This window comes from Schistocerca nitens, chromosome 1 (genome assembly GCF_023898315.1).
Source record: "Schistocerca nitens isolate TAMUIC-IGC-003100 chromosome 1, iqSchNite1.1, whole genome shotgun sequence".
NCBI lineage: Eukaryota > Metazoa > Arthropoda > Insecta > Orthoptera > Acrididae > Schistocerca > Schistocerca nitens.
In genome coordinates this window covers 337,768,788-337,784,498 of record NC_064614.1, presented here as the reverse complement: position 1 = coordinate 337,784,498, position 15,711 = coordinate 337,768,788, and the positions used below count along the sequence as shown (strand labels likewise).

The 15,711-nt window shown below is 38.9% G+C and overlaps 1 protein-coding gene across 6 annotated transcripts in view; it reads left to right on the top strand.

The window, feature by feature from the left end:
• The window catches only part of LOC126248551 (GATOR complex protein Iml1), a 637,798-nt gene that overhangs the window by 430,416 nt on the left and 191,671 nt on the right, over positions 1–15,711 (top strand). For all 6 annotated transcript variants that reach the window (XM_049949630.1, XM_049949665.1, XM_049949640.1 and 3 more), the window contains one exon: positions 6,327–6,537. In XM_049949630.1, the coding sequence (XP_049805587.1) occupies positions 6,327–6,537 (211 nt within the window). The remainder of the gene's footprint in view (positions 1–6,326; positions 6,538–15,711) is intronic.

Here is a 15,711-nt window from a genome sequence, read left to right as displayed (position 1 = left end):
TTTGTTAACGAGTATAAAGAAATAAAACATTAGTAATTAGACATATGAACTATTTCTCATTATATAATCCTTCTAGAACCACTCTAATAATTTAATTTTTGCCACTGAACTGTAAAACGACATTTCAGCTACCTCCAGTTTTTTTTCTTTTCCAGATTTCCCATTTGTATAAATGCATTCATTATTTCATTCAATAGTTTTCAGTTGAATATTTTTTCAAAGTTCTCCATTCTTTCATTCAGAATGTCTGTGCCATCTATTTCAGCATTAATATGTCAGTAGTTTTCAGTACATTGCAAAGCTTAAAATAGAAAAAATCAGTTTTAATAATTTCTGAAGTAATAAATAATAGACTGATATTCAGAAGAATAAAGAGAAAGGTTTACTTGTGGAAGAACAATAGTTAAAAATAAGAAAAAAATGACATTAAGTGGAAATTATTCCCTATAAGTGACAACTGTGCTAAACAAGGGTGTGAATGGTAGTTCAGGAGAAAGAAGTGGAATGCAATGCAGAACTAAACAATTAAACCTGAAGAGAGCTCCATAATGACTTCCATGTATAAAAATGGGAGAAAGCATAGGTATAGTAATGAAATAATAATGCTACAGATGAAATAAGTTGCCAAGACGACTAAGAAACTGATGGGCACACATGATGAAACCTCTCTCTACCGGTGGAGCTGCAATAATATCAAATATTCACATGCAATTGATGCTGATGTTTTTAAAACTGGGAATATGGAGCACAGCGTTATATGCAAGTAAAATACAGACATTGGGGAAACAACAGTAGTAATTGAAGTTGATACTACAGAATCATACTAAAAATTAAATTGATTGGTAAAGTACAAAACAAAGGAATACTGGAAAAAGTAGGTTAAATCATTGGACAGAAACATTGTTTGCACTTTAATTATGACACTTTTTTTAACCATTGTAGCGAAAAGTATATCCTTCAGGTGTAATTTTCAGTGAACTTCCAACAGAGCTGAAAAATTCGGGTGATAAACTATCAGTTTTTCAAATCAAACAATAAGTCACAAGTCTGCCATGTGGCACACTTCTTTTATCCTGTAAAGAAGTTTTTTGCAGTAATTTAGTTTGAGAGCACTGACGCCTTGCACTCTAATGTGTTATTTATTGTACATGCTATTTTAAATATTTTTATTGTATTTCTTTTCATTTTTGTTACTTTCTATTTTTGTGTTCAAATTTTCATATTAGCTTTCTGTGAATTATTTGGTGACTCATTCCAAGAACAAACAGCTTCGTCTTACATGCTCATTTGGAACCAGAGGATTTAAATCAGGTTACAGGGAATCTATGTGTGGAATAGTAAATCTTGCCAGGTGATGAGATAGCTCAGGTGGGTATGGGCTAATTATAGAGAAGATGATTAGTATACAGAAATGAGAAGATAAACACAAGACAGGAAGAGATTTGGGACATTGTAGCGTATAAAGACATTATGAAATAGATGTAACTGAAGGACTTTGGATCTTTTTCTATTTGCACAATTCTCTTTGTTGTGATGTTGAATTTTGTTCTGAGATATAGTGTGAAATTAAAGGTGTTACAGCATGCCTATACATTCTCCAATGGAGTACCTCCACCTTTTGTGACCGACCTTCAGTGGTGACCTTGCACGAAATGTGTCACTATGAAATCGGAAAATGGAGATTACATAAGAACAAAGTATGATGACAACACTTCGCAACTGGCCAACAGTAATGTGAAAGGTACTCTGCAAGATCAACAGCCTCAGCAAACAGCTTCACAAGGTAGGAACACGCAAAAAGTTGAACTGCCAGTGTTGTGGACCTCAAGACCAGAACTGTGGTTCCAACATGTGGAAGGCATTTTCTGTGAATGCAACATACAGGATGACACCTTACAATTCCATTGTGTCTTTGGTCACTTAAGTGAAGCTTGGACAGTTTTTGCAGAGGATACTTCAAACATGCATGGCTACACAGCACTTAAAGTCTGTCTAATCAAGTACTTCAAATACTTACTGGAATAGAGGCCACGCAGATTAATGGTGGACAATGGACAAGAAAAGATATCCCCCACCTAGCTATTTCACAACAAGCACTTGCTGTGGGGGGTCTGACCTACTTTGAAGTCATTCACTCATGTTTTTGTCCTTGGTGCATATGTACAATGTGCCAAGATGTCCACATCGTCCCCTGCATCATCGTCTTGGTTCTCAGGCATGGTGATTTCTCTGCTTGCATCTCCAGCAGTGGGATTTCAGGCAGTAGCAATAGCGTAACACACACACATAGGACAACAACAACAACATTTTTCAGCCAGTCCCAAATAAGGATATGATAAACATGCGCTGCAGTTACATTATTGCCTCACCTTGCTGTAAAACCTTCAGTTTTGAAGAACTGAGATTTGACAGTGGTCAATACTCACTAAGCGGAGCCTCACTGATGGATCATTTTCATGTTGGTTTCACCGGCTCACAGAAATCAAAAAGATTCCTCATAACGTTCAAAATAGCATAGTCAAAATTTTTGTGGACACTGATTCCAACATCAACATTTTACCAAGGACAACAGTCTCAGCTGAACTGTATGGCAGCTACCCTCTACATCACAGCAACTAATAACATGCCCATTTCGACATACGGTGAGAAGAGATTGTGCATTGACATAGGCCTAATGGAGCCGATCAAGTGGAATTTCCTAATTGCACACATCCTACACCTTTTCCAATTACTCGTAGATGTCTGGAGAGGCCTGATAGCGCAAGCTGTCATCACAAGCCCCTTGCAGGAGAACAAGTTTTGATGAATCATAGATGAGTTCCCTAGCCTCACTTCACTGTCAGGTGACAGGCATAAAAGGGGACCAAAGATTCAACACTTCACCTGTATGAACCCGGGACAACCAGTGGCGGCTAAAATCCGCCACCTCAAGCACAAGAAGTTGACCGCATCCAAAGTTAACATGGAGAGACATGGGGATGGAAGCATGTGCCCTTCGGACAGACAGTAGGCCTCCCCCCTCCATATGGGACCAAATGAGATGGTTTGTGGAGACTGGGAAATTACTGGATACTGAATAAGAGAACCATCCTTGACAGGTACCCAGTTCTCCAAATTAATGCACATTAACAATGAATTGGCTGGAGTGACAGTTTTCAGTGTAATTGGGGGACATGCAAAGACTGCCATAATGACCCCTTTCAGTTTATATGTGTACTTGTACATGCCTTTTGAGCTAAAAAATGTTGCCTAAGTGTGGCAATAGTTCATTCACTAAGATCTCCAAAGTCTAGTGGATGTATGTTGTTATATGGATGATACCCTCATGTTTTCTCTTTCACCAGCACAACGTTGTAAGCACCTATGGTAATTTTTCAAATATACTTGAACAGACAGGGGTTGTGGTAAACACAGCTAGATGCATTTTTGACTTGGGTACTGTCAAGTTATTAGGATTTGTGGTGCCAACAGCAGGCATCTTGCCTCTAGTGGAATGAGTCGGAACGATCCAAGAAGTGACACGACCAAGAACATTCAAGGGCCTTAGATGGGTGTTAGGTATGCTCAACTACTACTGATGCCACCTACCTCATGTGGCATTGTTACTGGCACCAGTGACCACATTGCTTAGGCGAAAACACACAGTAGTTACTAGGAAGGAGCCTTGGAGTGAGGAAGCAATAAACATGTTTGAGTTGGCAAAAGTGTGTGCCACACATGCTGTACTACTGAATCATCTGCATGAAAACACACCAACAGCTATTATGGTCAACGCAAACCAGATGTCTGTAGGTGCTGCCTTTCAGCAGCACATTGACATATGGCAGTCCCTGGCATTCTTCCACTTGTTGCACATGGCAGCCCATGGCATTCTTCCCCTTGCTGTTAACAGAGAGGCCTTTCAGCAGCACATTGACTTATGGCAGTCCCTGGCATTCTTCCACTTGCTGCACATGGCAGCCCCTGGCATTCTTCCCCTTGCTGTTAACAGAGAGGCAAAGAAACTGGAGCACCATAGATCATTAGCTATATGATGTCTATGTGGCTGTCAAGCTCTTCTGCAAGTGTGTGGAAGGCAGAGAGTTCACGGCTTTCACAGACCATTCCTCCATCACCACACTGTTTAAAAAAGATTCACTTATTGGTTCACTTCCATAGATCAAACAGGTGGTGTTTATTTCCAAGATTACCACCAATATCTACCACGTGAGTGCTCACAAAAACATTGCCGCTGACTGTTTATCCAGAAGCTACACCAGTATTAGGATGGTACGACAGCACCACATCGCCCTTGCAACGCACTGGACAGGAAGTTAGACGCACTACAGGAGCAGCAGATTTCAAATCTACAATTACTGAGAGTCAAATCAGCACAGGCATATGTATATCTGTGGTGCGATGTGGCACACATTAGCACACACGTCTACATATTGCGCAACTTCCGGAGAATTTTTTATCAGCCTTTTGTAACCTCCTGCATCTAAGAGTAGGGGCTATGGTGAAGCTTGTGAAGGTTAAGGTGGTGTGGCCTAGTATTGCCAGAGATTCCTGCGTGTAGGCAAAGCAATATAACAAATGTCAGCGGAACAAAATTGACCACCATTTTCTTGGCCATAAGAAGTCATCATCACACCTTTGGTGTGAGTTGGGCATGTCCTTGTAGACCCCGTAGGTCCCATTCCATGCTCCAGTGGCTTCTGTTACCTGGTAATGCTAGTGGATTGCTTTACCTGGTGGCAGAGGTTATTCCTGTCACAGACATCATGGCAGGTAAGGTGGTGAAGATCATCTTGCAGAGATGGATCGTGAGGTTTGGTGTGCCCATACCATCTGACTGACAGGTGGTGGCAGTTCATGGCATCCTTACTTTCAGGAAAACCAACAACTATGTGGCTGTTTCCACATACACGCCACCAGCTACCATCCTGCCGGCAGTAGTATGTGGAGAGGTTCCACCATGCCCTGAAGGTGGCGTTGATGTATGCAAACATAACATGGTCGCATTCAGTACTGCTGTTCCTGTTGAGCCTGTGATCAACAGTCAAAGATGATCTGTAACATTCACCAGCACAACTCATGTACGGTGAAGAGCTATGCCTGCTGGCGGAACTAACCAACAAGCCTTCCGACCTCCCTCCACTGGCCTCCTTCACAGAGTTCATGTGTGAGAAATGGTGCCCCAAATATGCTTCTCTGTGGTGTAGTTACACATACATGGGAACGTTTTTATACTCTAGGGCCTCTGCAGCATACCTTCCGGGGTGATGACTCGGCCCACCCACCTCTCATACCCGTGGCCCGTTCAAAATTCTGCCGCATTGACCGCACGCTTTTAAAACTCAATACAGAAAAAGAATGAAATGGTTTCTGTTGAGTGGTTGAAGCTGGCACACTAGAATGCAGAGGCAGCAGAGGTCACTGCTCCTGTACCACCCACCACACCATAAGCTGCTCACAGACAATGCAGCTACCACGTCCTGACTGTGGGATCTCACCTCTTCCCCATCCCCACACAGGAACTGGTTCCAAAGACTACAATATTTCACTACGTTGTAAAGCATCAATTTTTTAAAGAAAAGAGAAGTGTGTGTGTGTGTGTGTGGGGGGGGGGGGGTGTTCATGATGTAGTGACACAAATTGACAAACAAGCAAAAAACAAACTATAGACAGTGTGACGTTGCTGGACTTTGTATCACTCTCCATTGGTGGGATTCTCCCTATGTCACCATAGCATGAATCAAGATAGTAAAATAAGAGATCTCATCAAGCCAGTGTGTTGTTTTTGTAAACATTATGACATCTGGAATGTCAGAATGACTTAAATCTTACAAAGTGAACTTTGATTTGCATGAAGTAGTGATGTCATCAAATAATTAAGGGTGTTCGATAACAAATATAATAAGATCTAAACTAATAAATAAATATTTGAAAACTTTCAACCTAGTGCAAACCTTCCTTTCTATTTGGTGCCATTTCTGTGGAAGTATTTCAAGCAGTATCTCGTTTCACCTAATGAGGCTAAGTGGACTTCATTCTAGATCTTCTCACATCAGAAAAAACTTAGGGAGTCACTGGAAATTGAACTACTGACTTCCTTGTAAAAGCCAGCAGTACTAACTACTGAACAACAATTTAAACCAGTAGCACAGAGGCAATATCATAAAAAATAGTACTTGTTATTTTTCTGTCTAGTACATATTTTGTTTTGCAGCTACTGAATGCTATGAAAATCAGATAACACAGAAATACTTGTTATTTTTCATTTTATGTTTTTTTACATGTTTATCTTATATATACCCTACATTGTGGTATTACATCAATTTTAGTGTCAACCAGACAGTTACGCATCGCCTGAAAAGTAATGCATCCATTCAGGAAATTCTGGATGCAATGAAGAATGTGCAGACTGGGGTTGGATTCCTGACAAATCATCCTAGTTTACCATCTAACACATTTGTGAGTGCAGATGCTGTTCAGTGGCTCATAAACCACGTGGAGGGTATCAACCATGAAGAAAAGGCAGTGAATTTGCTAACAGTATGTATATTTGATTGTTATAATTAACAGTAACTAAATAAAAAACCCATATAGGAAAACAACATGAAACTAAAACCGTGGGATTCCAATATTTCATTGAAAATAATCAGTTTATGCAAATATAATTTAAGTGGATACATAAAAAAGGTGTATTCATCAAGCAAAGGCAGGAGAACCTTTATATGTGTGTGTGTTCTGCTGCAACTGCTTGGTGAGTAGATTTTTTATCTGTCTGGATTCCAATATTTCTGTGATATTTGCTGAGAAAATATTAACTGAAAGAGGCTACTTTGATATAAGACTGCAGCCATTCATGAACATTGTTGTTGTAGGTAAACTTTTCTGTGTTTTTAAGCCATATCATTTTTCTCTTGAAAAAGTTTTCCATTTTAGATTTCAAGTGTCACAGCCACAAATTTGTTGGACAAAAATTTCATTTTCCATTCTGGATTACATAAATAACAATGATTCTATAACAGTCAGGTTGAAAAATGGAACTGTCCTTCCTCTTCAAATTGCTTCTTCAGTGTTCTGTGTTCCAACATATCTGCTGGTATCCTCTTTGGGAATCTTGTGGTATCTCCACTTGTCTAAACATTTGTGAGAACCAGTGACAGATTCACTTGTATAAGGACAGTCTCCTGCAGTTTTGTGATAAAGTAGATATTACATATAATGCTACAGACCGCTATTGATTGGGTGTCATAATTGGATAGGTCATTGCTCTAATACTGGATAGTCTTGTGTAGGGTATAAAAATGGACTGAGTAAAGGCAATCACTCATTAAGGGATATTCAAATAATGAAGAAGTTAAAAATTGTTTCTCAATTTTTTGAACCTGGAAGTTCCTTCAGAGGACAAATGTACACCACAAAAATTCTCTCTCTCTCTCTCTCTCTCTCTCTCTCTCTCTCACACACACACACACACACACACACACACACACACACACACACAATAGATTGTTACACACCGTATACAGGAAATATTGAGTTGCAGTCAGCCACAATGAAAACACTGCTATACATTTTAGTTTTTAGCCAAAATGCCTTCTTGTGGAGTAGGAAACACACTCAAAAGTGCTAGTGACACACATATGATTACTGTCTCTGGCTGCTGTGGCTGTTGTTACAACTTCACCTCATGAGCAGCTGTCCAGAGGTGGGGTTGGGGGTGGGGGTGGGTGGGGGGTGCAAGATGGAGGCATCAGAAAGGGTGGGGAGGGGGGAATGGCAGGGTGAGGTGGGGGGGGGGGGAGAGGAAGGTGTAATCATACGAGATCTGTTCAAAAAATTCTGGAACTTTACCCACAAAATTTTTCTACACCTATCTTCTGCTTACTGTGTACATGGTCTCCTTCAAAATATTCTCCTCCACAATTGATACAATACCCCCAATACTGTTTCCACCTCCGGGAACAGTCTTGGTATGCATGAGGAGGCATTTGTGAATTTTCTTTTACCTCATCTATCATTCCAAATCTCCCATAATTTCAATAGTGTTTTCAACTTTGGAAATAAAAAAAAGTCTGCAGGGACCAGGTGTGGGGAGTATGGAGGATGAGGCAGCACAGTGATTTAGTTTTTTGTGCGATAGTTGTGCAGCAACAGGGATGAATGTGAGGGTGCGTTATCATGAGCCATGAATTGTCTTACCACATTTCAGGCCATTTTCTTCTCACATTTTCTCAGACATCACAACACATTTTGATAGTACCACTGATTAACAGCTTGTACCTGTGACATGAATTCATGATGAACTAATTCTTCAAAGACAAAGGAAACTATGAGCATGGCTTTGTCATTTGACCTGAGCTGGTGAGCTTTTTTTGATCATGGAGAACCTTTCCTGAGCCGTTGTGAAGACTGAACCTTGGTCTCAACATCATAATGGTAGACCCACATCTCGTCACCAGTATTATTCTCGTAAGGAACATTTCATTCTCATTTGTGAGATCCAAGAGCTCTTCACAGATTGTGAGGCAAAGGTCTTTCTGTGTTGACTCATGAGCTGTGGGACGAACTTGATGTCAACATGATGCTTCCAAGATGGTATGTCAGGATTTCGTGACATGATCCAACTGAAATGTTACATTCTTCTGCAATCTCTTGGACAGTCAGTCTTCAGTTGGCATGAACAATTTTGTTGACATTCCTGACATGAGAATCATTGGTAGATATCAAAGGGCATCCTGAATGAGGATCATCTTTAACTTCTGTCCACCCATTTTTAAATCGTGTTTTCCTTGGTTTCACACAAAATTTAATGCACATTGCTACTCCAACTGGGCCATCTCAAAATTCGCAAACTGTGTGACATAACATTCTATTCAGTACAGCACTGAACAATAACTGACAGATGTACAACAGTGAAACTTCCAGCAGTTACACATTAAACACAGGCATGTGGGGAGGGATGCCAATCACATTTCGTTCCAATGCACCATTGGCACGAAATTACGAATCTTCCGGAATTTTTTGAACAGACCTCATACAGTCACAGTACATAAGATAGTCACAAGTGCAGTTCAGAAACATTTAAAGGAAGCAGTGGGCACAGTTATTCAGTAAGTAATGAGAAATTTGAGAGAAAGCTTCAAAAATGGGGCTGTTGTGAAGTCACAATGAGGCTAATGCCAGTTCTGAAATCAGCATATTTCTTAATAAATGTGTATCCATTTTAAAGCAGACCTTCTTCTAGCCCTTCATGCATACACAAATTAAATACAATACTAGCAAGTCATCAAAGAAGCTTTGATCCACTACAGGTACTAGAGTGTCTTCAGAATGAAAGAGGAAGTCTACAAAATTGCCAGAACAAGCAAAGATTCTGTATCATAAACAGGACTGCTAAAAGAATTCCTACACATTATGCCTATTAAAGAGAAAAGGAGCATTATAAAAGTTCATGTGTAGCATATATTTTTAATAATTACTTTTAAAAAGTGGGTGATGAAATTGATTCCAGAATTTCAGAAAAAATTACACTGGAGAAGCAGTATAGAAAAAAATTTAATTTATTGATAATTTCTCACACGTTCCCATGAAAACTAAGAAAATCATCATTAATCACTAAGTAATTCAATGTGTTTTCTCAGATAGATTAAAATATGCCATTGTTAGGCCTTTCTGTAAGAAAATTAACTTCACCAATACAGTAACTGGAGGCCATCACACATACAATCTGGAATTGCCAGAGCCTGAGACTGCTTATGCACATAGGCCTGGCAATTAAGATTAAATGGTTTAACAGACGTGTAATAAGATACTTCACTGTTTGTCAAGCTGGAAATGTATGTGAGCAGCTTTTTCAAGTCAGGTGTTATTATCTGGAAAGACGGGATTGTCTATAGCATACTAATCTTGCAGATGCAGAAGAAAGGGCAACACTGGGTCACTGTAAATGTTGGAATATATATCCTTGTTTATGCTCATAGTAACATGAATGAATGGGCCCCCAGTCACGGCACAAAAACTTCCCCAAAACATCACAGAGCTACCTTTGACATGAACCACTGCCTCCACAGTGTGTGTTTAACATGTCATTGAGCCATTGATGCAGTTTATACTGTCCATCATTTGTAAAGGGGCAACAGTATCATGGGTAAGACCACACTACACATCACACCACCCTGATGATGAGCTGTTGTGAGCAATGGCCTTTTTTCGTTAGGTACTCATCTCCAAGTGCCCAGTGCATGCTTCATAACATTGTGGTTAGAGTGCTGACAGCAAAGTTTTCAGATAGTCTGCATAACCAGTTATGTTGGCCACTGATTCAGTATATATTGGGATCATGTCAACCCCTTCAGCATCAACTACAGCCTGAAGATGGCGCATTGAAGTGCCGAAATTGGTTGCTAAAAAATAAATAAAATCATAAGGATGGCTGTAGATTTTTATTTTGTCACAACAGTAAATGGCAATCATCCCCAAGACCTCCTGTCAAAAGGATGGACACAAAAAAACTGATTGAAATGAACCTGCATTCACTCACAGCAACATTTTTTGTCACCTTCAAACCAAATGTCATTGAAAAAGTGAAATAATTGCCTGGGCCTGTGTTAGTTTGGATCTTTTTACACCTACTATTCCAAGAACTTGATACAATACACGCACAGCTCAAGCAACTGTTTGAACACGAATTAGGTTGTGCTGCATAGTTTGGAACACACACATCATTGTGAAAATCCACAGCCCTGAACTTTTACAGGACATGCCTAGTGTCATTCAGTACGTTCAGCTAAGGTGTAACTAGGTACATTACAAAACGTGAGAGTAATAAAACAAATTCCTTCAAGCAGACATTTATTTCACTGCTATACCACCTCAACATAAACTCATTGGATAAAATATTAGTCAACACATTATAAGAAAACACTGCTAAGTTAAGAACATAGTAGCTAGTGTAGAATTGATAAGTGACCCTCTGCCACTGACATATGTCATGACAGTGATGTGTATGTGTCAGTTGGTTGTCAGTTTGTTGTGTTACATTAAACGTCACACAACATTGATGCTGTGCCGCCTTAAGTGCTGCCGAGAGCAATGGCCTTTTTTTGTGAGGTACTCATCTCCAATTGCCCATTCCATGCTTCATAAAGTTCACTCCAAAACTGGTTGAAATGGACCTGCATTCACTGACAGCAGCATTTTTTTGTCACATTTAGACCAACTGTCATTGATAAAGCAAAGTACTTGCCGCCGGCCGAAGTGGCCATGCGGTTAAAGGCGCTGCAGTCTGGAACCGCAAGACCGCTACGGTCGCAGGTTCGAATCCTGCCTCGGGCATGGATGTTTGTGATGTCCTTAGGTTAGTTAGGTTTAACTAGTTCTAAGTTCTAGGGGACTAATGACCTCAGCAGTTGAGTCCCATAGTGCTCAGAGCCATTTGAACCATTTGAAAGTACTTGCCCTGGTCTTTGTTAGTTTGGGTCTTTTTACAACTACTTCTCTTATGCCATGTTACATGGCTGAAAGTAGTACACTATTATGTGTAGACACATTGACAGTGCACATTGATACACCAATGAATCAGGTTGCTTTCACAGTGTGGTCATAGGCCCTTCCAAACACAATAGCTCCTTTCTACTATTTTGTTACATCTACATGGTGACACAATCTTACTGTGCTGATTCCATACAACTAACTAACGCATGTACATCACATTACTGCCATGACATGTCAGTAATGGAGGGACATGTACTAGTTCTGCACCACCTACAATGTTCCTAAGTTAACATTGTGTTCTTATAATGCATTGACTAATACTTTAATGCATTGACTGATACTTTCTCCAATGGGTTTATGTTTATGTGGTATAGCAGTGAAATAAGTGCCTGCTTGAAGGCATTTGAGTTATTACTCCCACACTTTGTAACTTACTTAGTTCCACCTTAACTGCACATTCTGAATGACACTGGGCATGTCCTGTAAAAGTTCGGTACTGTGGATTTTTGCAATAATGTGCATGTTTCAAACTGCAAAAATTAATTATGTTCAACTTAATTCATGTTTAAACAGTTGCTTGTGCTGTGTATTTATTGTATTAAGTTCTTAGAATAGAATGATGTTCGAAACTAGATTTACTTGGTCTTGAATTCTGGAATCATAAAACACAAAAGTGACTTAATTCAAATATTTTGTTTTCGTTTTTAGTTATTTATTTTAAGAGTAACCCCCCATTGGGGTGTATATTACTATATTTATCTTCTTACTGTCTAACAGATTTGGCTTTTATGACATTATCAGCTGCAATGCTTAAAGTTGTTAGACTGTTGTTATGTCACATCTGTTAAGGCTGTACAAAGCAGGTAAACAAGACTAATGCATGTCTTTAAGATGTCTGAGTTATATAGTAAAGACATGGGTTAGTATTGTTTACCTGCTTTGGACTGCTTTAATAGACATGATATAATAAGTGTCCAACAACATTTAGCATTGTACTGATAATGGTATAAAAGCTGAAATCTAGAAGATACAGAAGATAAATATACCAAACAATGGAAAATTCAAGATGGAATGTAATAACACGGTGAAAAGAAAAGTTGCCACTCACCTCCTAGCAGAGATGCTGAGTCACAGATAGGCACAACATAAAGACTCACAAATATAGCTTTTGGCCAATAAGGCCTTTGTTAAAATTAAATGACAAACACACACATACACACTCACGAAAACACAACTCAAACACACGTGACTGCAGTCTAAGGCAACTGAGGCCAAACAACTAATTTGTTGTCTAATTTTGACAAAGGCGTTACTGACCGAAAGCTATATTTGTAACAATCTTTTTGTTATAGCTATCTGCTATTCAGCATCTCTGTTGTATGGCGAGTGGCAACTTTCCATTTCACAGAAGATAAATATAGTAATACACAGTCAAATGGCAGTTTACTCTTTTATAAAATGTTGCATGACTGTGACTCAACACCATTGAAAACTTTTTCAAAAATGTTAGTTGCTGTGCAGGGTTAGTTGCCTAGCTACTTTGTTGTTCTCAGCTTGGACGGATATTTGACTCCATAACAGGATCAACTACCTATTATATGTCACCACTTTGTATTGAGCATACTGTGGCAGTGATTAATCAGTTTGCTGTGTCCATATTAATCAGGGACACAGCTGAGCCTTTTTTCAATTGGAAATCCATCACCGCACCATTGATTTCCAATGGTGATATGAGTATCGGCAGCTCTCTATCAGCTGCTACAGGAAATGGCTAGATATCCTGCAGCAATCTGGTGACTGGTATTTTTGAGCATTAGCAAAGGAAACTGCTTGCTAGGTGCCGTCACTTGTTGCATTCAAAACACATGACATGGACAGTTCATTCCTAATGCTGCAGATGGATAACTGGTTAATGATTGAGAAGAAACTTTTTTTGAATTTCAGATTGCTTTGTTAGGGCATGACGGCAGACAAAGTGCTTTTCCTTATGTACCTCTGTCAGTGTGGTGGAGGGTGATGTAATTACTGTATGCTGCATCACTGGACTACAAGTGACTAACTACTTAGTAATTCAGACAGCGACATTGACATACTGTCAGCTGTTAATTGATGAACACAACATTGATTACTATTAAGAAAGTCAATACTATTGTTATTTGTTAATCATTTAATGTGACATTGAATATTACTGAGATGTTCAACACTAATGTTATCACCAAAGATAACCTGTGATGAAGCTTTAGCAGTTTTCTTAGAACCTCATTTAATTTACAATCAGATGATGCTAGCACCATTGCACCAACTGCCTAGATGGTGCTAGTTGTATGACAGTGTCATAGATTAAAGATTCAGTATAAGATGTGTCACACTGTTTGCATGAAAAATCACACTTGGGTGCTAAATATTGCAAATCTGCACTCTGTGCTGTGTACATTTGCTTATGCCCTTTAACACACTGATTAAACTTGATGCTGGGTGCTACTGTGTGGGTTTGTTGGCCATGATAGTAATTTTTTTTATTGAAGTAAGCAAATTGTTGAGGGAGGCAATGCTTCAGCTGCTTCAAGCTGTTGCTGCAGCAGGTGTAACATCAGCTGTTCTGGTTATCTTCTTCAGTTCACATAAAAATTTTTCTTAACAAACAGCTCTAGTCTATTTCCATTCATGTTGAATTTCCAAAAAAATGTTTAAATTTATTTGAAGATGATTGCTTATTATTTTAAACTGAAGATTACTAATATGAAACAATTTGGTGTTCAGATAGATATACATGTCCTTAATGTGATAAGTAGTTGATGATGTTGGTTAGCTATCTGCTACTTCAAAATTTGCTGGTGTTGCTGTTGCACATCTAGCTGCTACTGATGGTGCATTTCCTGTTTTTATTGCTATTGTTATCACAGTTCCAGCTAACACTGCCACAACCACAACTGCAGAAACTGAGGATCCATGATAAGCATTGCATAATTGCACTTTTCTGTTCTACTGTGGCTGTATCAGAAGCTAAGCCCAGATTACTTTGAAGGTTCATGTAAAGGATGACAGATCTGTCCAGAAATTAATACAAATAAAGAAATGTAAACTGGGAATTTCGTACCACAAATATCCATATGGTGCTTAACTTTGAGGCTCCATGGAATGTAATAGGTTGCCTGAGGCACCTCTAGCTGCAGTATTTATTAATTAATGGTATTGCACCAGTGAGCACACCCACTGCATACATTAGTTGCACTCTCCACAATGCCATAGACAAGGTGCTAGGATAGTCCAAATATCTATGACTGCATGTTGAGATTGATATTTAAGCAGAGCAGGGAAAAAGTAAACTGCTACTAGATGCCATATTATCCAATAATATTTAATTTCAGAGGAACAAACTCAAAATAGCATTTTATTTGTCCTTTTAAAGAAATGAAATTAAACAGAACTTTTATTTTCAAATATTTGTATTCAGTACTGTTGACAACAAACTTCATATGACCTGTTTAATGTTTAAATAGCTCAGTTATCTATACAGAAATCCAGTGATGAGAGGTGATTACAACTAGAATTTGAAAAGGGAATACAAGGAAAAGAACTAAATGTTTAAAGAACAACAGGTTGTTTCAAAAAGATTCATCCAATTTCACAAGACTGCCTCTTACATGGATGATAGAAACTTGGGGTGAATTGTAACCTATGCATATGACTACAAAGTTTAAATATAGTAAGGAAAGTTCTGGCAGAATGTTAATACTTTAGGAATAAAATAGACTACTTACCGAGTAGCAGAAGCATTGAACCATTGAGAGGCGCACACACAGAAGAGAAAGATAAAGCTTGTGCATCTATACATTGCTTGTATAAATGCAGATATTAATTTCAAATTCAGTATTCCTAATAATAAAGAAAGAATATGAATTTTTGTGAAAGGTCTTGCTGTTGGCCTGATAGAATAACACTTGAATCAATGAGCATTACATCAAACACATCCCAAGGATATTCATGTCTTCTTGCCCGAGTACAGGAATGAAGGAGAGCAGATCAAGGAACCAGCAAAACCTGGAGCTTTTTACATATGTGGCAGGCATAAAAGCAACAGAACAAAAACAATATGTGTGAAATGCAAGAAACATAATGTGCAACATGTGCGCAATGTGAAAGTGAGCTGCAGATTGAAGTTGACTAATTTATTCACAATCATAAACAGGAGTGTGTGTTTACGAGTGCTCCATTTCATAATGT